Consider the following 23,501-nt stretch of genomic DNA (forward strand, 5'->3'; position numbering starts at 1 on the left):
AAAACTAGTTCAAATCTTACTAAATAATACGGTAAACAATTGGATAAATCTTCAAATATCGCTTATGGATGTTTTGTTATGCGTAGCGGGGCAGAAACCGTCTGTGCTCGTATTTAGGTTCGCTAAAATGTTATTGTTTAATTAATTAATGTATACTTCTATACTGAATAATACTAAGAATCCATCAATTGTGTCTGGTGTAATCGGACCTTAGTGTATTCGTCGAACGCCCTTAAGCACTAATTATAACCTAATTGCTAGACAGTAGATACAATAGTAGGTATATATTATTCCAGAGTATTATTAAGTTATCATATTATTAAAAATTACCACACACTTTTACTCTCTGAAGACAATCAAGTCTGAAACAAATTCTTTTTCTGTTGACGTTTTTGTAGTTACTGTTGGTTCTGTTGGCTTCGTTGCCGGTTCATCTTTTTCAATTGTAGTTTTTATCCAATCATTGTAGGCGAATACTTTAGTATACACTCCAGGAATATCTTCTTGTCCGCAAGGGGTTGGACCGAAGCTAACTATGCCGGCCAGCTCTGTAGTCTGGCCTTTTAGCAACATAAGGGGGCCTCCTGAGTCGCCTCGGCAAGAGTCTCTATTCTTACCGCCCGCGCAAAGTTGCCCGTTTGACAACAGCAGATGATTGAATCGCGTTTTGTTGTACGTATGTCTGCAAAGCTGAAATTACAGGTTTTGTTAGTCCGAGGACAAATGGAATCCTAGATAAAGGACAAACGCTGGCCATTATGCCGCGTTACGAACAGTTCGAGGTCTGTTTATTAAATGATTCTTTATATTCCACTAGCGACCCTCCCCGGCTTCGCACGGGTTACACAAATCCTTAACAAATAATACACCTAAACCTTTCTCAAAAATCACTCTATTAATAGGTGAAAACCTGGTGAGTTTATTGCGAACATACATACATTATTAACAGATCATGACATATGCGGCGAAGGAAATGTGTTTGATAAGGTGTAGTGATAGGTTAGATACCTATCACTACATAATATTAGTATAGTTTTTGCTACCACTGCTAAAGTGATTTGCAACCATTTATGATTTTCAGTTATAAATATTATAAAAACAGGTTTTTTTTTCTCAGCCTATTTTTGTGTGTGTCCACTGCTGGGCAAAAAATGAAAAACAGGTACTTACATAAAAATCTACATAAGGTACATGGACTCGCCGCAATACGTTGCTTCTAGACACTGTCGCGTTTACCGCGCCCCAGCCAGCTACAGTCATGTACAGCTTCTTTGGTGCTTTCTGTGTGATGTCCAATGTCGGCAAGCAGATTGGACGGATGAAATCTGAAATCATTGTGGAATTTATTTTATTTACAAAAAATTAAAAATGCTTTTAAACTACTAAGTACAGAAGACTCACTCTCTAACAAAACGCGTCTGTTACGATCAGCACAGATATGGCCGCTAGGTGGCGACAGCGCCACGCGCGGCTTATGGCTTTCCCCAAAATTGGGGCCGAACGGATGTACTTTTAGCTACCTGTAGCAAAGCGACGAAATCGCGGAGTGAGACACGCCTGCCGTAACGTAACGCGGTTGTTTTCCTCTCCCCCTTATTTTCGACGGATATGGATGGTGAGGGTGTTACTGCGTGACTAGGGGAAAATTTCTTAAGTGCGACCTAAAGAAAAAAATTGCAAAGCGATCCCGACGTTGTCTGAGGAATTATTAGCGTTGAGTAAAGGATAGAGATCTGTTATTATTCAATATTATAAGAAATGTAGGTACCTACTAAATGTATACGGTAAAACTTTGCGAAATCATTACTCAATCAACGTCGCGAATATTTTAGTTCGTCTACGTTATTGGAATTGGTATATTACGTTTATTTTTACATAATTATATACTTTGTGAATTTAAGGTATGAGTGGGTATGTGACTGTGTTCGTCATATTACTTATTAATGTTACCTGTGTACGGAGCCATTCTCGCAAGCCTTATTAAGACTATGTCATTCTGACGATTGTTGTTTTTGTTATAGTCGGGATGCACTGTAAATTTCTCGATAGGTATGGAGATGGCTCCATCAGTACAATCTTTCCCACCAGTAGCCGTCTCTACACAGTCTGGCCCACCGTTGTTGACATCGTATTCTCCTAGACGTATATGTACTCTGAAACCGACATAAACATACATGTTACTGACAAATATTAATTAATATTGATTATAAAAAGTTAACAGAAATATGTTTCTATCATATTGGTATTAAAAGCTGTTAAATAAATCCTGTTCCGTAGGTACTCGTAGATTTGTATAAAGCACCTATTTTATCGTGAAACGTGGATCTTCGTAGCCTGTATATTCAAAGCATCATAACGGCATCATTTAAGGTAAAAAGGTAAAAAGTAAAAGTAAAAAGCGGCCAAGTGCGAGTCGGACTCACCCATGAAGGGTTCCGTATTTAGGGGATTTATGACGAATAAAAAAAAAACTACTTGCTAGATCTCGTTCAAACCAATTTTCGGTGGAAGTTTGCATGGTAATGTACATCATATATTTTTTTTAGTTCTATCATTCTCTTATTTTAGAAGTTACAGGGGGGACATACATTTTACCAATTTGGAAGTGTCTCTCGCGCAAACTATTCAGTTTAGAGAAAAATGATATTAGAAACCTCAATATCATTTTTGAAGACCTATCCATAGATACCACACACGTATGGGTTTGATGAAAAAAAAAATTGTATTTCAGTTCTAAGTATGGGGAACCCCCAAAATTTATTGTTTTTTTTTGTGTGAAAATCTTAATGCGGTTCACAGAATACATCTACATACTTACCAAGTTTCAACATTATAATTCTTATAGTTTCGGAAAAAAGTGACTGTGACATACGGACGGAGAGACAGACATCAGACATGACGAGTCCATAAGGATTCCGTGTTTTGCCATTTAGCTACGGAACCCTAAAAAAGTAAAGTAAAAGTTTTTTTTTTCAAGTATTAAGGAATCACAGTTTGTTACTCACGGCGTGCCGACATTGAAAGCAGCTGCGGAGAAGCAACTAGCAGCAGACAGAACGTATTTCCCGCTGATGAGGACCGCGCCACAGAGCAACTTTATTGTATCGTCTTTCTTTCGATATTCCACGCTACCCATCCACGGATATTCCCCGATCCGAGCAATGGAACCACCTATTTAACAAATCCCCAACCTATTTAAATGTTGACTTAGGATTAGAAATAGTAGATATCTAACGAACTGGCTGTTAACGGTATCTACCGGGCGTGTCGCCTCGGGCTTCGGACCAGTAAAGAATAGCTGTAATATATAGTTATGAGCGCAAGTACAGATAGTACAGATACAAGGTTGAGATCTTTCCTTTGTTGGTGCCTTCGACGAACGTTATTTCAGAGTACAATATGCTGAGGACGAATGTAGGTGAAGCCGTACTGTTTGTCGGCAACTTTGATCAAACGTAATAGTTATTTTCTCTACTCCCGTACTTTTATTTGTCATTTAAAAGGTCGTACACACACCTTTAAACCCCTATGTTATAGTTGTCAAGACAAGTCTTTAGTCTATTTCCCAAAAAAAATGTTTGTGCATACACGCAGTATATTTTTGGTACTTTTACGATACTTCGTGTAATCACCATTAAGAAATATTGTATGAAATACATTGTTGCCAACCTAATTTTAATTGTCATCTCTGACAGATGAGTACTACGTGCATTGCTGCCAATTTACAAAATATTCATTAGGTTCTATAGTAGAAACAATAAAATTGCTTCAGAAGTCATAAACGCGCATGTGACACCCGCAATATAGCAAGATCCATAGACTATGAACACCGCTTAGCGTTGCTTGTTTGTCTCCATAGGCTACTATGGCCAAAATCGAGAAAAAAACTATCCAAAATTGTAATTTTACTAAGAGCAAGTAACCAGGGCCTCATGAGTTACAAGAAGGTGTCGCTGACCAACCGGCCGTGGGGCGCGGGGCGCGGTGGCCGGGTCGCGTATCTTAGCTGTATACTTTTGGTTTGCTTACCTACATATATGTCCTATATGATTCCACTTGTTTAAAGTATTATTTTTGTTGAATGAAAAATATTTGTTAAATTTACAATTATTTTTTTTCAAAGTAAGTGCTCGGTCGTAGAAAAAGTATTGTATGCAACGTTGTTTATACTCGAGGCGTCTTTATTAACAATTTTCGGCTACGCCTCAAATTGTTACTCACGCCACTCGCCTTTTTTGACCTCTCTTAAACAACGGTTGCATAAAATACTATTATTATAAGTAGTATAATACAGGAAGCCTACTTACTTGACTTGTCTCCACTCACGGCGTGACCACAGCATCCACTGTTTGATTTTGGAGGTAAGTCAGATAATTCACAGTTTTCTGTATAGCCTAAAACGCAAAAATAAGTTATTATTGAATGTACTCATTTCTAATAACTATTTCGCTGTTTTTTGCTGATGTATAAAAAGCAACTGTTTATTTCTGACGAATATGAAAAAACCGGACAATGTCGGGTCGGACTCGCCCGCCGAGGGTTCCGTACTTTTTAGTATTTGTTCTTATAGCGGCAACAGAAATACATGATCTGTGAAAATTTCAATTGTTCATGACGAGATATCAGCTGGTTGACAGACAGCCTGGTGAGAGACAAACGGACAGACGGACAGTGGAGTCTTAGTAATAGGGTCCCGTGTTTACCCGTATTGTTTTTATAAGATTTAAATTCTCGAGTTCCTTTGCAAATGAAGTTTGAATGTGTACCTATTACGTAATTGCGAGAGCAAAATCTGTTTTCTATAAAGGTAAATTCAATACTAAAAACAACATACATACCTAGATCACTTAAAATTAGCACAACGGTTACGAAAAACAAGTTCATGGTCACACAACACGTCTATCCAGGAGCCCAAGTATATTAGATATGCTTAACAAAATATTTACTTCTCGATACGTACAAAACCTGATCTGGCCGACAAACTTACTGGTTGCAGTGCAAAATATAAAAATATTTCTGCGTGCTTAGCTCCTAAGTCCTAGTACTAAGAATATAATTTTGCTCAAATATCAGGCACACATAAGTTTTTTGTAAGCTCACTTCATACGTAAGGTTGGTACCTATTCCACCTGTCCAATTTCTTATAACTTGAATAATAGCGCTGACTATATTTAGTGAGAGCAAGACACTTTATTTTTATCGAATTGGTATTATATCTATTGGTAAAGAGTTTTCATTGTTGAATACGGACCTAGAGCAGGCGTGTCTCACTCCGCGATTTCGTCGCTTTGCTACAGGTAGCTAAAAGTACATCCGTTCGGCCCCGATTTTGGGGAAAGCCATAAGCCGCGCGTGGCGCTGTCGCCACCTAGCGGCCATATCTGTACTGATCGTAACAGACGCGTTTTGTTAGAGAGTGAGTCTTCTGTACTTAGTACCTAGTTACCTACTATTATTTATTCTGTGCCTAGAGCACTAAAGGACGGGGCGTGTCGCGGTCAAAGTCATCCTTCAGCTTTTTGCTCAGAGCTCTTTGTGCGAGTGATCGCGACAGACGACAGAATAATGAGCATTTTATAACCGCGAGAAGGGCACAAAGAGTATAATGTTTGAAAACTATGATGCAACATGAGAAAATCTGTCTTTCTGGCGCCAGATTTTCTCATGTGTGTGAGTGAAAAAGTGTGCGTTTTATATCATATTTTAATTTAAACCCTAGTGGATGGATTAAGGATGACTCACGTTAGACCGGGCCGTGTCCGGGCCGGAGTTTCCGGAGCTTCGTTTTCTATGTAAAGCATCACGTGATCACCTGTCATCTGTCATAGAAAAGTATATAAGCGCCGGAAGCTCCGGCCCGGACACGGCCCGGTCTAACGTGAGTCATCCTTTAATCAGTGTCACGCTTGCACACTTAAATCATTTGAAATCAAACTGTAATCATTACTCACGTTTCCAATTACATTACCTAGTGTACCTACATCAGCATGTTAATATTAATATTCCCCCTCTATGCACACAGATATCGTGCATTTCGCTCGCACTTGTCCGTACATGTATTAGAGCGGGCGAAACGCACTATATGTAAATAATATCATATAGATATCACTTTGATGTCAGTGTACATTCAAATTGGCCTGTTAGGCACACTTACTCGCTTGATTTCATTACCACGAGCAATCCGACCGTTGGGGTCGGTTACATGTGTAAATTCAATTAGCTTATACATTAATTCTGATCCCAGTTGTAATTTAGTTAAAGATTTCCTTAATGTGTTGTGTAATATTATATATTATATCGTAATTTTAAGATAGAAACATAATTTGTAATTCACTTATTCACTCAGTGTTGTATTGAATAAAACGCTCACCATATTAGATTCGTATTGTATATAAAAATATCGGACATTAATAGTCAATTAGGTTTGGAATGTTTAATATCATATCGCCCATTTAATAAAAATATTCTCGCTGTACAGACAGCCCCTTTGATAATGAATGTGACTTGTCACATACAGTATAGTTTCCAAGAATAGGATTTCATATTCGTATGGCAGTTATAAAAATTCCTTTCCATAATTAAAATCTCTGTAACGTCCCATTTAGTTTAACCTTTCATATTTCTTCGTGCGCTATTGAATTCGTAGTAACAATTAATAAAAAAAAATAGCTATACACTGCCTCTGAAAAATGGATGCAAACTTATCAAAGACGGAATTTAGAACCTTGAAGGTTGTTACATGACTTTGTGACCTCTAGAGCGCGCCATGCTCAATTAAATGTAACGTTATATAAATATAAATATTTAAATTTTCATTTTTCACATTATAATGCGTACCTACTGTAAAAGTTATGAGGGAACAGGTACAGAACACACATAAATACATATTCACAAAATAATATTTCGTACTAGCTTTTGCCCGCGACTTCGTCTGCGTGGAGTTAGTAATTTGGGTAGCTTATTTTTACCCAATCTGCTTTTTATCGATTTCCCATACAAATTTCCACCCCCTTACTTCACCCCCTTAAACAGTGATTTTTGGGATAAAAACTATCCTATGTCCTTTCTCGGGACTCAAACTATCTCCATGCCAAATTACAACTAAATCAGTTCAGCGGTTTAAGCGCGAAGAGGTAACAGACAGACAGACAGACAGACACACTTTCGCATTTATAATATTAAGTATGGATTAGTATGGATTAAGCAGAAATGTTTGCACACCCGCATACCCACGTAGGTCAATCATAACCCTCCTTTTGCTTCGCCGTAGTCGGGTAATAAATTGTTAAGGATACGATGGTAAAACCTCTCTTTTAATACCTATGTTAATCCTTCCTGGCTCCATTTTAAAACTGACTGTGAACAAATAATAGCTAACGGGTGCAAATTTATGAGTCGAGATAAAAATGTGACTTCCCAAGCCGCGACAGAGATTAATCTATCCGGGTAATATACGATGTGTCTGTGTGTGTTGTGTGAGTTTTATCAAATTTGGAGATAAAGCACGGATATAGAGTCCAATACAGGGTAATTTGAAACAGGATTCCACTTACATATATAATATGTTACCTACATGTGTGTTATGTTACATATATGTTACATATATGTTATCTTTGTACCCAAACAATTTGAAGACAATAATAGCGACAATAACACAACAGATGCCAGTACCTTAATTGGAAGGTATTGTGAGTGCAGACAAAGTCAATGTGCTAGATAATTTTAAATTTACTGCAGCAATGCAGTCTGCAGCATACTGTCCCAGTCACTGTCAATGCGGCAGCGACAACAACAGTATGTCGCGGCCGCGTAGCCAACATGCCAATCGCTTAATACTCTCCGTAGCGATCGAAACGCAACTGTCACTGTCGCACTAATATAGGAGAGTGATAGAGAGACACAACGGTCGAAGCGATAGCGATTGTCACTTTGTCTAGGCCGGCTGGAAAGATAACTACTTTCTATCGGTCAGACAAGCTTCAACCCGCTCCTTTCTCCTCATCCGATTGCATTATATCGTCATTCATTTTTAGACCCCGGACTTTTGTCGCAACGACGTCACAATAGGGTAGTCTGGAGAGTAAATGGAGCGGTGTTAATATACACGCTTGTGTTAATCAGGCATCTACGGTATGATTATTACCTATAAGTTAATTGTCAATTGATTAATATACTGATATGGACGTTGTTTTTTCGGTAACTGACTCTCCATAACAAATCAAAAGTTTGCGGTGAGCCTACGTCTTCTATCAGAATATGATCCATTTCAAAAAGGAAAAGCTTCTTTCCACCTCGATAGATGTTATTGGTAGGTACATATTTGAAAAGTTTGTTTTTATCAAAGCAGGATTTATAACGGTTCCTTGGATTTATTTGTATTAACTTATAGATGATTTATTGATTGTTACATTTTAATTAACACAGCCTTATTAATTAACACCGTTTCATTTACTCCCCAAACTACCCTATTGTGACGTCATTGCGTCAAAAGTCCGGGGTCTATTCATTTTATAAATATATATTCTACTTACTCTTATCGATCGTGAAAGGCGATCGAAGCGTATTCGTTTCAGCTTGAGCTGGCCCCGTAGACAACATGCCAATCGCTAACGCTACTTAGCGAACGAAACGCAACTGTCACTGTCACTCTGACATGGAAGAGTGATAGAGAGACACAAAGCGATTCGATGGCGAAGCGCAAGCGATTGTCACTTTGGCTTGGCCGCCTGAATGCTGAGGGCCTACCGCGAACCACGTTCGACGTGTTGCCTCTCTGTCGCACTTGTAAGTTCGTACGTAAGTGTGACAGGGAGGCAACACGTCGAACGTGGTTCGCGGTAGGCCCTCTGATGCTTTTGTGAGTCCTGCTGTTCTCTACTGGTCGATCTTCTCACCCGATTCTAGTAAAATTTTGTGGTTAGGTTCTAAGTATACAAACATTGTTTGTAGGTTCAATTATTGGCATTTTTTTAAATAACGGCCTACACCTCACAGAACCACTAGTATAAATTATTACCTACCCTGCCTAATAAATTAATGTGGTTGAACACGCATTAATTTAAGGTCATGCTTGACTCACGTAAATAATTACGAGTAAGTACACAAGGCCAAGTTATTCTTTGTAAAGTTAGGCACGCTACGCCTTGTAATAAGTTTTATTTTCGGTATCTGATTGTAATGCGTTACCGGTATTTAATTACTGAAGGAGGACTCACGCTAGAACGGTCCGGGTCCAGGCCGAAGCTTCGTCTTCTATAGAAAGCATCACGTGATCACCGATCACATAATTATCATAGAAAACAAAGTGTCGGACGCCTGTCTGTAGAAATCGAGAGAACTCTTCATATATTATAAGTAGCCTACTTACCTCAAATATTATGGCTCCTCTACACGATGGGCCAACGCCGGCCACTCCAAGGGATGCATTTATGCGTTAGAAGGAGCAAGTGATATTGCTATCTCATTCTGCCGCATGGCTGCGTCCCTTGGAGTGGCCGGCGCTGGCCCATCGTGTAGAGGAGCCTTTACACCTATCTCATGTTATTCGGGTATTTTTAACAGTAATTCTTACATTTTTCAATTTGAAAAGCACCATTTGAGAGCACCATTAGGAGACCATAAAATATTGGCATCTAAAAACGTTTTTTGTGCGTACCTATTATACGTATTTCTCAATGCGTAATATACCTAGCTGTATGACTTCCTCGCGTATACGGATAAGGCGTATTCGGCATGGAATAGTGGATAAAGGGTTCAAATAATCTTTGATATTCTCCTATAAAGCTTTGATAATCGCTTTTCAGTGTTAAATACAGGAAAGCATTATAATGGCGTCTAATGCATACCTCTCAGATGTTCAATTCGTCCCTTCTGCGTGTATAGACATGCTCAAAGGCTTTATATGTATATACGGGTAGGTTACTACCTACCTCCCTTTGAAATATATGTATTCCTGAATCAGGAATACATAATTTCAAAGGGGCAGGTAGAACAGAAAATTTTAATGTGAAATATTATTGTAAATAGGTATATTTTTTGTTCGGCCATTAGGTACCTACCATGCACTTTTGCGTTTTTGTAGTGATAATCTGATAATGATAAAATAATGTAACAAAATATGTAAATAATGTAACAAAAGGCATTCAGGTTGGAAAACATGAAAAGGAGTTTTCATTAAATTTTGTGGAATTTGTGTGGTCAACAAGCGCTAAGCTTATAATATTTGAGTTACATTTAGATATAAATACATAACTATACGTATCTAAACTTAATTAAAAGTTGTGATTAAATTACCTACTCGTACTGTAACAGTCGTGCAACCAAATGTTCTACAATATGACAAAGCGTCAAATTTTTGAGTGAGCTTTGCCAGGCGCGGGAACTTTTTGAATTTGCCTTTCCAGTCAAAAGGATTTTGTATTTTAGCTTTGGAACTGACATTTTTCATGTTAGCACTTTAATAGCGAAGTTTATTGGAACTTTAGTTAGACAGGCAACGGTGAGCGGCAGCGTCTGTTGTTCTAGCAATAATTCTCAAAATAAGGATCTAGGTCTTATAGATAAATTTGTAGTATACATGATTAAATCACTGTTAAACATGACCCTACTATTTAATGCTGAGTGCCGGGAACCCGCTGGTGGGTTCACTGTTCGTAGTCGGATGTCGCGCTGGGATCGGCTATTTAGAGCGCAGCGCTACGGCAAAGAGAATTGTAATAGAGAGGTAAAGTGTAAGAAAAAAACGTGCCCCTTAGTTTGACATCCAAAACAGATGGCGCTGTACTGCGCCATATATTTTGCCGTCACTGAATTGTCAAACGTCAACTTTCGACAATCAGAGTTACCGCAAAATGTACGGTGCTGTACAGCGCCATCTCGTTTACCTGTCAAATTCAAAGCACGAAATTGTCTTACATTTTACCCATCTTACTTAATCAATGTATCTTTGCTACGGTAACGTTTGTAGTGAATTTGTTAACGCTTTTAATGTTTACAGTGATTATGGCTATGTCATCATTATCATACTTTGTGTCCTATGGCACTGAATGAGTTAAAGCTGAATGTTAAAATTTTACGAAAAATATTCAGTGCAAATGCAATAGGCGTCAGGTCACTAACGAAATAGGAGGCCGGTTAAATTAATAAGCGCAAGCGAGATGCCTTACGGGACGACTCCTAAAGGCCAATTCGAACGTACATTTTGATATGTGATTTGGATTTGACTAAAATTATTTTTGGAACTAGGTATAATCTTTTGGACAAAACCCATTTTCAGAATCGGTTTACTCATGACCGAGTTCTGAGGTAATAAAAAACGGTCGAATTGATAACCTTCTCCTTTTTGAAGTCGGTTAAAAATACGGACGAAAAACAAAAAGGAAGTAAGCAGACATAATGGCATTAGTTTAATTACGGTCGTTAGTTACAGTAGCGCAAAATTAAAGTCTGTACAATGTCCACTAAATGTCATTAAAGATTAAAGTCTTAACGATTTATATGGCAATTATTTTAATACAGTTTATTTAAAACTTAATACATTGCAAATAAAAACAATCTGTTAGATACTAACTGTACTTTAAATATTATATTTTTTGTTACGCCTGAAACACACACACTATTGTATTTTCAGAAATATGGCACAGTGACATTTTTGTTTTCAGATAATATGCATTTAGCTTGAAATTGGGCAAAGGCGACTTGAAATGCGAAATGCAGCGTGAATTTGTCAGCCTGAGTGACTAAATAAATACAACATAAATAAGCCCTAATCCTTTTTCCCCTCTCTTTCTCTTCAGAAATAGAAAATCATATATTGCCACACACAAGAAGAGACGATACAAGCAAAATATCTAGGAAATTTCATTACATATTTCTTTCTTTTTTTTTCTTCTCGAGTCTAAAATATAAAAAAAAAACAATAGTGTGGCAAATGGGATCGGAAAAAACTTGCAATTAATTTATTTCAAACATGTTTTTCTTCGAGAAATAATCATGCCTAAAGTACTAAAACGGCTTCCACTCTCAAGTTAGAGACACTCAATTGAGAATGGGCTGAAACCCAAAACCTCAATAAAATTTAAGGGTCTTCCCTAAAACACCTTAACCACTTGGCAGGGAGACAAATGGAGGCATCGGGACCTATACAGTCTCGTAGGTAGAAAATAGAAACCCTAAGACGTAAGGTGTGGATGCGGGTACTTTTTTTACATAATTGTTTTTCGTGTAGTGTTTGTTAAGCTGAAATTATTAATGGCATCTAGATATATCTTTTTACTATTAAGCTATACAGTTGTGGTCCAAAAATTGTGGCATCGAAAATAAGTACACAATTTTGTGTAAGTAGGTACTTATATCTTACGTACAAAAACATTTTGTTAAATCGGCAGGATATTTTGTGGCTGTACAGTCGACGTCAGAGATATGTTTACACTTTTGCACCTTACTCCTTAATAAGGCGAATAATGAAAACATATAAACAACTTTGACGTCCACTGTACCTAGCATGTTATTCTCAAACATCAATAATAGATACCTATTTGTTTTGATTTTATTCAGCTAACATGATATAACTTTTGTTTCCTTCATTAAAAGTACAGAGTTGATACGGCTAAAATGACCCAGAAGTTTTTAAAGTGCAGAGTCTTGAAAAACCGAGTGGAGTTACTTAAATTTAGATTCAAAAACTCGAGCTCCTACCAACATTAGTAATAAATATATACGTACAAAGAGGGATTGTTTTCGTAGAACAATCACACCTACCCCGTGTTAAAATGATCTGTACCTACCAAAAGACCGAACAAAAACATGAGCACTAAAATTATGCCCCTATCAGCGCTTTGATTATAGCAAAAACAAATTCCTACAAGTCGGCAAAACTGAATGGGTCCGGAAACCAATTCGAATTTATATTTTAATTTCACGATATGTTATTTTGTTAAGATTCTCCCGTGCGTCTTCCTCGTGCCAATACATATACGAAGTACGAGCGAAATGCACACGCGAATTGGACCAAATTGATATAATATTATCATTTTGCTACATAAATCTAAGTTCGAATTGGCCTCCTAGAGGCCGCAGTTTGGATGGTTGTCACGTTACAATTACACGAGTCCCTATTCAGTGCTCGGGTTTCTCGTCGAGGTAAACAAAATCTAGAATAGGTAGGATAAGGATAATTGAATATTTCTATTATTGCAAGCTAGTTTTAGACATACATACATTTACATATAGATTAATAGGTGTATTTTCAGAATATATTATAATCACTTATGAAATGTCAGCAATCAGTAAAACCCCATTTTAAGTTAAACATAATATTCCTCATTGAAACTAGTTGTCCCAAATGCCTTGGTAAAAACTAATAGTTTTAACTGATTTCCGGGTCCTCCACTTCAAAAAAAATAACGGAACGCTTAATAGGATCACTTTGTCTTCCGTCCGTCAGTCCATCTGTCTGTCAAGTCAAGACCCTTTACCTCGGAAACGCGTGGAAGTATCGAGTTTGAAATTAAAATCATAAATAGTTATACTCAGGTCTTCGGTCCCTTGAAGCTATAGAAAATCAAACTTCTTATTAACGTCAAAAATAATACGGCCTTTTATGCCGCAAAAAACGAATATTTCGACGTTCTCACGCAATCAAAATTTATTACTATGGGTACTTTCCTTTGACCTAGAACTATTAAATTTGGCAAGTTATATACTTGTGGTACCTATTTATAAGACGATAGTAAAAATGGCTAAGAGCAGGAAAGAGATGGCAAAGGTGGTCTCCGACGTCCGCTAGGGCATGGCAAAAAAAGAAGAAGAAAAATGATGACTGGGCAAATCACAGCCCATCTCTTTCCTCTTAAGTAGGTAAAATATCAAGTACATGGTGCAAATTCCTTGACTGTTCCTGGTTTGTTCACTTTGTACCCCGTCATAATGACAATCAATAAGAAAGGCGCTAGGTACCTCATATTATTGACACTGTGTCAAGGTCCGTAGAAGAAAAATAATGTATGTTTTCAAATTTGTATCTTCCTAAATCTCGCCTTAGCGCTTTAACTTATTGTATTGTATTATGTATCTCGTTTGATTTTACTTAAAGTTGACATTCGTATGACGACTGCTTTTCGTTTTTAAATTCAAGTAGGTATATAATTTCATTACTGTTACCTTTTTTATGTAGGAGGAGATTAAATTTACAGGGTGAAGTATAAAAGTTATGCGAACAATTCTTAGTTTCCGAGGAAACTTTAGTCCCAAGTTTTGTACGCTGTTTCATTTAATTTGAGTCTACATTCTTTAAGCAAGTTTTGCACTTTGATCTTTAGAGAGAAATAATATTGTACCTACTAATATATAATATTTGAAAACTGGACGAGTATCATACACTGGTAAATTATCACTGTTTAACATGTCTCTTTAATGTAGGTAACATTCGGATTCATTTTCGCATTACTGCCGCGATTAGAACGTTCACCGTCACTATTAGCAGTCATCAAAAGGAATATTTTTAGCAGTCGTCAACCGAATGTCACCTTTAAGTAAAATCAACCGAGATAGTAAAACACTAAGGTGAGACTTAATAATACAAATTTGAAACATATCTGTCATTATACCGTTCAACAATATATATTATGAAAAAACTATAAATACATTATTCGGCATTTCTCTAAAATTCTCACATTTCTATGCCTAGTGTGGGGATCACTGTACTGCTTTTATTGATACTTCTGTATTTCATGAAATAAATATATTTTGAATTTGGACTAAGGGGCCCACCGAACATTTGTTTATAACCTCCCTTTGATTTGAATCTAACGTTTTGATGTGATCTGTTGGGGAACAACACATTATATATACATATTATGAATATTTGAAAATATTTATATACTCGTATTGAAGATTTATTTTTGTAGTTGGTACTTCTACAACTAGGATATATTTAACATCTGATAAGTACCTACCTGGCCTGCAATATTGCATAGACAATAGGTATCAATTGAATGAAAAAATACATAATATTATAATTTTTGGACAGTTTTTACTTGTCAATGTTACTTTATCATTAATAATGTTTCCTCTTGAATAAAAGCAAAACCATTTTAATACATAGTCAATATGATATGATTATTCTTCAATGTTTGCTCGAATCCAGGCATCATACGCGAACACATTGGTGTATACTCCAGGTATTCCTAACTTGCCGCATGGTATTCCTCCAAAGCTAACAATGCCGACAACCTCAGTAGTATGATCCCTGGTGTACATCAAGGGTCCTCCCGAATCGCCTTTGCACGCATCCTTGCCTTCTTCGCCGCCTGCGCATAGTTGTCCTTGGCCTAGTTTAATTTGGCGAACTTTAGAAATGTTGAAGGCTGCTTGGCAAGACTGAAACAAAATTAACTTTAGGCTGACATTTTTCTGACAAGGGAGGCAGACAGTGAGACGTACAAAGGGCAGATATGCAGGTCTGTTGTTATGACACGATGTCAAGGATGGTTATAGGTATTACTTTTTAACATTCTTAAATATTTTCAAATACATTTAGATCCCACTACATAATATCTAAAATGTGTTTACATGCATGACCTTTTGACACAAACAAAGTCTAGTATCACCTTTTGGTTTTGTCAGTACAGTAGCTAAAGTACCTCATAGTAGTAGTGGTATTAGTATAGTACCTAGTAGAATACTACTATATTTTAATATTGAAATCTCACATCAAGAGCAACGTAAGGCAAGTCGAAGTGATGGAGACGGTCACTGACAGAAGAAGTGTCATTGACGGCACCCCATCCTGCAATCCACATTCGCTGTTGCGGCGCTTCCACAGTCATGTCAGAAGTAGGCAGGCAGATTGGTTTAATGAAATCTAAAATAAAATGAACGTTAAAAATAGCTTACTACATTTGCAGCATACCTATGATACTTAGGTACTACATGATAACTCATTTTCATAAACTTTTCTGGTTAAGCTCATTTCTTGTCCTTGAAGTTTCTTTCTAGGCCACTAGGCCCAATGTGAAGAAGCAGGTCTCGGTACCATAAGAGATCACTAACAACATTTATTTAGGTAAGACTAATAAAATAAATTAGATATCTCGTGCTCTTGCTTTTAGTTGTCACTATCGCTTTTTTGGTGAACCTACTACCTATAAAGTTTATTCTTATTTAAGTTTATTCAAATGAACTTGGCAGCTTTATTTTATATTACATTATTTAAAATGGTATTGGTTTTCTTACCGGTAATTGGAGCCAATTGAGCCAGTCGTATTAAAGCAATATCATTCTGGAAGTTCTCTTCCTTGTGGAAGTCAGGATGCGTTATAACTTTCTCGATGGGAATCTTAAGCGCACCATCATTGCATTCTTGAAATCCACTGACTTCTACACAGTCTGGCCCGTCATTAGTTGTAATGTATTCTCCTAAACGTACATTGTTCCTGGCAACAATTATTGAGACAATTTATTATGTAAGGATATTTAAAGTTATATTTGTAACATAGGCCTTAATTAAGAAAGACGGGTAATTCTGTCGACCGAATTTGTTCAAAAGCACGTGATTCGATCATTCTTCCAATCAGAACCATAACGGATAGTGTTTTGCAATCTATTTAATACTAAGGTTTACTACAGTTTTATTAAGTATTCTTTCAGCTCTAAGGCTTAGACCAAAACCTGCTTAGTTGACGAACCGAGAAGGAATTATATATGAGTTCTTAACGTGGTCAAGAATACGCTGTCAATCTCTGTCGCATTCGACAAGATCACAATGAAGGAACACAGCAAAATGAAACCGTTGGCTAGTCTATGTCAACTAAGACCACAATGTCATTTCCATCCTATTATTATAGTTAACTCACGGCGTGCCCAACCGCTGAGCTCGATCTCCAAAGCATTGAGCTGCTGACAGCATATACCGTGCACTAATGAGGACAGCACCGCACAGTAATTTTGTTTTATTCTCTTTCTGGTGCTCTATGATTCCCATCCATGGGTACTGGCTGAGCTGAGCGTAGAATCCGGCTGGAACAAATCAGTTCAATAAATATCTAAGACTTAGGAAATACCACTTGAAAGTAATTTAATCAATTATTTAACCAATGCCTTTCACCCTTTTTAAAATCGCAAATTTTGAGACGGTTTTGAGGATCTGTATCTCGTATAATTTGAGTACTCAGGATTAAATAAGTGTAATTACGACATATTTTGGCCGCTAGTCAACATGACCTCCCATGATATCCACCTTAAGGTGCCGTTCGGACGGCAACTACAGCTGCATTACCTACTGTTGCGACATTACTGCTGCGACCTTGACGGGAACTGTCACTGTAAATTTCCTAGATAAAATGAGTGACGGATTTAACGATCTTATCGCGGCTACAACGTCACTTATTCTATAAAGGAATTTGACAGTGATAGCGTCCGCGTCAAGGCCACAGTGCAGTTGCCATCCGGACGTCATCTTTAGGATGTCTGACTTGTGTTGTGACTAATCCTGAGTAACAAGCAAGAGTAGCTTTTTTTTGTCTATTGCCTTGTTGTGTGTTGCCTTGATTGTCATGTACAGAAAAACTGTTTACAGACTATGACACTTGTTACATTACTGATATCTATTACTCGTAGTCAATTTATAAGACTTTTGGTTTCTTATGAACCTCTAAGTTTAAGCCTACTCCCATGGCGATTGATTGGTTAATTTTTTTTTCGAATTCTTAACCTATCTATCATAATCAATCTATCTGCAATGCAAAGTTTGAAATATTACCGTTACATGGCATAGTTTTTGCCCTAGTTAATTAATGCCCTAACATGCAGTCCGTGCATAATAATCTTAACTCCCATTATCAAACTCATTAGTAATTCTAAGTGAGGCCCGAGTGGACGCTCGAAGCGGAGCGTTCGGCGGGGCGTGCAGCGTGGCGTCGGGCTCACAAGTAATTTGAGCAGCGTGTACTAAGGCCGCTCCTATACGTTTGCATTTGTTTAATATGCACGCCGCACGCCCCGCCCCGCTGCACGCCCAACTCGAGCGTCTACTCAGGCCTTACGCTAATTGTCAATATTATTTTTTAATATGCTGTTACAACTGATAAGCAGCCAATGCTGCAGTGCTGCTTTCAAATGAAATAGATTAGATATGAGAAATATGTCACAATATTGGCGATAACACGAGCTGGCATATCATGTCAATGTGAAAATGTCTTTCATTGTGCGTAATATACTATGGGGTCAACGATCTTTTGTTATTAAAAATATCTCGCAGTACGAAGTACGTGTGGATTAATTTTCATGCAATAGCAAAGTAAATTCAGTAATCTTAAGGAAATAAAAAAGAAAACCAAAACAAAATAACTAAATATAATATCTTTTTTTTTTAAAAGAACTAAAAACAAAAAACCAACCAACTGAAAAGCACAAAATAATTTTTATATGGCACCCCTATACGTGTCCAGTCCCTATCCCGTCGTAAAGCAAATTTCTGCCAAAAAGTGATTAATACCTAATAATAAGAAAATTAATAATCATCCGGGTAATTACTTAGTTTTTGAAATCGGTGCCAAACCAAATTTTTAGAGAACCGATATTTTAGACAACGTTAGTTTACTCATTGTAGTAACATACTCGTATTTTTTTTTTCTGATTAGCAGCAAAGAATGTTTTTGTTGGTTTGGCACCGCCTTCAAAAACTAAGTAATTACCCGGATGATTATTAATTTTCTTATTATTAGGTATTAATTACTTTTTGGCAGAAATTTGCTTTACGACGGGATAGGGACTGGACACGTATAGGGGTGCCATATAAAAATTATTTTGTGCTTTTCAGTGGGTTGGTTTTTTGAAGGCGGTTCCCTTTTTTTTAAAAAGATATTATATTAAGTTATTTTGTTTTGGTTTTCTTTTTGGTTATTTTTAATTTTTTATTCTTTTTTATTTATTATATTTTATTTTTTCTTTTTAGTGACAGGTACTTTATTTATTTTAGGTTTTGGGCTAAAATACTAGTTTGTTAGGCTCTCCATTTAGTTTTAACGTAATTTAGTATTAAGTTATTTTGTTTTGTTATATTTTATCTTTTTGTTTTTTTTTTATTTATTTTTTTGTTTTTTATTTTTTACTTTTTAGTGACAGGTACTTCATTTATTTTAGGTTTTGGGCTAAAATACTAGTTTGTTAGGCTCTCTATTTAGTTTTGGGCTAGTAACTAGTCTAGTACCTACTAATGTTGGTGATGGCCTAACTCGATGTTAATCGCGACAAAACATAATATGACGTTCCGGTGCTAAGCGATTTGTATGTATATTGCTCCCACTTCCACTGCCACTGCCACTTCCAGTCCCAATCCCATTTCCACTCCCATTCCTAGTCCCAGTCCGAGTCCAACTCCCACTCCCACTATTTTATCTAAATCGGTTTCTGCAACTTAAATTTGATGGTAGGTATACCGATAGCATCGCCACATACCGGGTCAGATTGGTTTTTCAAACCATCCATCCACTAAAACCTCCAGAATACGAACACGAATCACGAACAAACATACATACATACAAACATATGGGCCAAACTGAGAACCTCCTTTTTTTAAAGGCGGCTAGAAAAAAGTTGATCGACCCACCTAGTGGAACTCTGCAACATAGGCACACGACGACCAGTCGGTTAACCAAAACAATGTGTGCCTATGTTGCACCAAACCTGAGTTCCACTAGGTACAGCCAGGGTTCAGCATCAGCTCTATCTTGGGTACTGCTCTCCCAAGTGCTCATCAAGGCGCGTCGGATGACCAAAACTGCGTGTGTCCATGTTGCACCAAACTTGAGTTCCACTAGGTACAGCCAGGGTTCAGCATCAGCTCTATCTTGGGTACTGCTCTTGCAAGTGCTCATCAAGACGCGTCGGATGACCCAAACAGCGTGTGCCCATGTTGCACCAAACCTGAGTTCCACTGTGTACAGCCAGGGTTCAGCATCAGCTCTATCTTGGGTACTGCTCTCCCAAGTGCTCATCAAGACGCGTCAGATGACCAAAACAGCGTGTGCCCATGTTGCACCAAACCTGAGTTCCACTGTGTACAGCCAGGGTTCAGCATCAGCTCAGCTCCATGTATACTAAAACCTTCCCCAGAATGTAACAAACACTTTTCTGAAAACCGCATCAAAATCGGTTCAGCCAAACGCGAGATAATCGCGAACAAATATACATACATACATACATACATACGGGTCAAACTGAGAACCTCCTTTTTTTTGAAGGCGGTTAAAAAAAAAATAAGCTTGCATGTATTTTTTCCTTGCTTGTTTCGATGTTTAGTCGCTCTAGGCAAACTTGTTACCTTCACCTTGAATAATAATTATATTTTTTTTTATGATGAATAAGTAACTAATATAATGCCTGGATAACCAAGAGATTCCGGTCATTGACCTTAGTCGTATCAAAATGATGTCATTTTTATGGTTCCGTAGTCAACTATGAACCCTTATAGTTTCGCCATGTCCGTCTGCCTGTTTGTGTGACTGTCTGTCCGAAGCTTTGCTCCGTGTTCATAAGTGCTATAAAGATAGGTACTTTTTTTTGCGACAACCCTATGGCGCGAAGCGTTGTTGGATAAGTATCATATTATTTGTAGGGTTCCGTACCTCAAAAGGAAAAATCGGAACCCTTGTAGGATCACTCGTGCGCCTGTCTGTCCGTCCGTCTGTCCGTCTGTCACAGTCTATTTTCTCCGAAACTACTGGACCAATTAAGTTGAAATTTGGCAGACATATGTAAATTTGTGACCCAAAGACGGACATCTAACGTAAACAAATTAATTTTCAATATGGCGGCCACTTTTGGGGGGTAAACTAATTTTTTTCAAACTATATCGTGTTACATATCAAATGAAAGAGCTCGTTTTGAGAATCTCAAATATATTTTTTATATAATATTAAGATAAATAGTTTAGCAGTTATTCAAGAAAATAGGCAAAAAATTACCATTCCCCCCTTTTATCTCTGAATCTACTGAGTCTAAAATTTTGAAAAAAAAAATACACTAAATAGTTTTTTACCTATAGATGACAGGAAAACCTATTAGAAATGTGCAGTCAAACGTGAGTCGGACTTAAGTACTTAGTTTTTGATCCGACCCCTACGGGTTTTTTAAAAACATTTTACTCACTTTTCATTAAAAAAACATATTGTTAAAAATTGTGTAGGTAATGTACCCTTGGAACGCGAGTCCGACTCGCACTTCGCCGGTTTTTTTTTATAAAGTGAATGTTTTCGGATAAAATTGCTCTGGAAAAAAAAAGATGTACTGTAGTACTTACGTATGGACTTGTCGACACCCACAGCGTTACCGCAACATCCACTCCCTGGGTTTGGAGGTGCAGCAGAGATTTTACAATCTTCAGCGTTTCCTTTAAACGTAACAGAACTTAAAATACTGATTGAACCATTTTATTGCAGGTATCAAAACGGATCTTAAATCGGTTTAAGCTTATACGTACCTAGTTGTCCATATATTCTATACTATGAAAGATAAAAATACTTAGTCGTGGATTATCATTCTGCTGACAGAACGGTATTGACCAATTGAATTATAGTGTACCTACTCGTAATACTCGTATTTATAAGACCGGTTTGGATCGATTATTTAAGTTAGGTTTAGGTTCTGTAAGTTATTGTTAGCTAGCTTATGTCGTGTGACCGAGAAAAGCACCTGCACTGCACTGATGTATTAATTCAGAAAATTAAAATTACGAATCGTAACAATCCTTAAATTGGACAAATTTTGCGATGATACCTTATTTGAAATTAACACAAGTTATGAAATTAAAGAAAGCCTAGACATACGGTATTGAAACCACCCACGCAAAAAAAGAAATAATAAAAAGAAACCATAATGATCGAGACAACCTTTTTTATCGTAAGTCGTAACGAACATAAATAAGAAATACGGAAGCAAACATAATTTACATGTGTACATACTTACCCAAAGAATAACAGAGCAACATCACAACGCAAATAGAAGTCAATAAATCCATATTCAATATTCCCTACAAACACGTCTGGCATCGATGAAATACTCTTTCAAATACTGGTAAAGCAAATAAAACAAAAAACAAAGTCACTGTAGCTACAAACCTTTTAATGCAATGACATATGCTTATTGAACTGGTTTTTGCGACATTACTGTCATAACAAAAAAGATACAACAAAGTCTGCTTTAATGGCATAAATAAGTTGTATGAGGAAAAACTACTTTTTTTTTATTGTTATACGCTACAGAAATAATCGAGACGGGAAAAGGGTTGCAAAGTGGACTTACAATTGTGATTCTGCGCCCAGTTCGTTGACTTTTGAATTTTACAGGCGCATATAAATTACTTATTTGAATAGTTTAGTAGTCGGTATAGTACATTTTACTACTTAAGTTTATCGTAAATTAAGATAATTACAAAGTAGCATTATAATTTGGAAAATTTGTTATTCGCGGTAACTAAGTATAAGTACCGGCTGGCATTTAAAAGTGAGATCAAAATGCAAATTAGAATTATACATTTTTATATTAACAACAAAAACTAAACTTAATTTAAACTAATACCTATCCGATGTACCACACGAACTTTTCAAGCTACACGTATTTGTTTGTACTAGGTATTAAAATTAGAACAAAATACAACACCTGTCGCGATAGCAGAGGACACTGGTTTGATTCCAGGCTGGGGCACTGGAGGCTTTGGTCACTTTTTCTTAGTACCTATATGACATTTATTTAAGTTTACACGTATTTGATTAAGTTCGTACCTTGAAAAATTTATAAAATTACTAGGTATCGCCACATTTTTTTCATATAATCAAATATATATATATTTATTCAGTAATGAGTCGAGTAAACACAAAAAAACTAGCAGATCTCTGCAATTCATACTGAACTTTCCAATTAAGAATAATTAACTTAAAATGCAGGCTTAGCGAATCGCTATTTCCCAGTTTTTTGGTTAGAAAAACGCAATTCGTAATATTCGGGGGTCGTTAACTAACGAAGGTTCTATTGATCCCCGAAGTTATAACGAGACTCAACGAGTCAGCTTTGCGGCAGTATACAGACGACAAAAAAAAATACACCAGAAATAAAAAAATGAAGGATATTTGGTGGGTTTAATAGATCTAAATTGAACTTAATAAATTACTCAAACATCATACTTTTACAAGTTTCACAACAAAGTTAAAGGGATGCCAAAAATGCCTTGAATGGCCACGAGATAGGACGGCAATGAGTTGTGTTTTATTGAGTTTTTCAATTTTTTATTAATTTAAATACGAAGGTACCATGTAATAATTATATATCCTACAAAGTATTATTTTGAAGGTCATGGCAGGCCATGTGGACTAGCGACAAAAGATGGCGTGATTTAACGCAACTTGGATATTTTTACCATTTCTCCCAAACCCAAACAATTTTATAAGATGTGGTGCTTGCCACAAACAATAAAAGTATTACTTACGTTTAATTCCAAATAAATTACA

The 23,501-nt window shown here is 36.8% G+C and overlaps 2 protein-coding genes across 3 annotated transcripts; both read right to left on the reverse strand.

Annotated features, from left to right (window-relative positions):
• Window positions 1–334: 334 nt before the first annotated feature.
• LOC134659679 (phenoloxidase-activating enzyme-like) lies at window positions 335–4,991 on the reverse strand. Of its 2 annotated transcripts, XM_063515367.1 has the most exons (6): window positions 4,839–4,991; window positions 4,308–4,394; window positions 3,006–3,171; window positions 1,951–2,153; window positions 1,171–1,325; window positions 335–690 (listed from the first exon to the last, which is right to left on the reverse strand). In XM_063515367.1, exons 1-6 carry the CDS (start codon window positions 4,882–4,884, stop codon window positions 340–342), a joined length of 1,008 nt encoding a protein of 335 aa, XP_063371437.1. In that variant the 5' UTR covers window positions 4,885–4,991; the 3' UTR covers window positions 335–339. The 2 variants fall into 2 exon arrangements, with proteins under 2 accessions (XP_063371437.1, XP_063371445.1); XM_063515375.1 differs by lacking the exon at window positions 4,839–4,991 and having other exon boundaries at window positions 3,006–3,191; window positions 4,308–4,388.
• A 10,126-nt stretch (window positions 4,992–15,117) lies between these two features.
• Window positions 15,118–22,067, reverse strand: LOC134662193 (phenoloxidase-activating enzyme-like). The gene is made up of 6 exons (XM_063518461.1): window positions 21,964–22,067; window positions 21,299–21,388; window positions 16,854–17,016; window positions 16,234–16,433; window positions 15,711–15,862; window positions 15,118–15,378 (listed from the first exon to the last, which is right to left on the reverse strand). The coding sequence occupies exons 1-6, from the start codon at window positions 22,013–22,015 to the stop codon at window positions 15,118–15,120; spliced, it is 918 nt and encodes a 305-aa protein (XP_063374531.1). The 5' UTR covers window positions 22,016–22,067.
• Between the last annotated feature and the right edge of the window lie 1,434 nt (window positions 22,068–23,501).

Source organism: Cydia amplana, chromosome 2 (genome assembly GCF_948474715.1).
Source record: "Cydia amplana chromosome 2, ilCydAmpl1.1, whole genome shotgun sequence".
NCBI classification, from domain to species: Eukaryota; Metazoa; Arthropoda; class Insecta; order Lepidoptera; family Tortricidae; genus Cydia; species Cydia amplana.

Coding starts and splice junctions, on each gene's coding strand:
- LOC134659679 (XM_063515367.1), bottom strand. CDS start 4,884: ATGAACTTGTTTTTCGTAACCGTTGTGCTAATTTTAAGTGATCTAG. Junction 3,172..4,307: donor CGTGAGTGGAGACAAGTCAA/GTAAGTAGGCTT, acceptor TTTGTTAAATAG/GTGGTTCCATTGCTCGGATC. Junction 691..1,170: donor TACCTTATGTAGATTTTTAT/GTAAGTACCTGT, acceptor CTGTAATTTCAG/CTTTGCAGACATACGTACAA.
- LOC134662193 (XM_063518461.1), bottom strand. CDS start 22,015: ATGGATTTATTGACTTCTATTTGCGTTGTGATGTTGCTCTGTTATTCT. Junction 21,389..21,963: donor GTTGCTCTGTTATTCTTTGG/GTAAGTATGTAC, acceptor TTACGTTTAAAG/GAAACGCTGAAGATTGTAAA. Junction 15,379..15,710: donor TGCCTTACGTTGCTCTTGAT/GTGAGATTTCAA, acceptor ATTTTGTTTCAG/TCTTGCCAAGCAGCCTTCAA.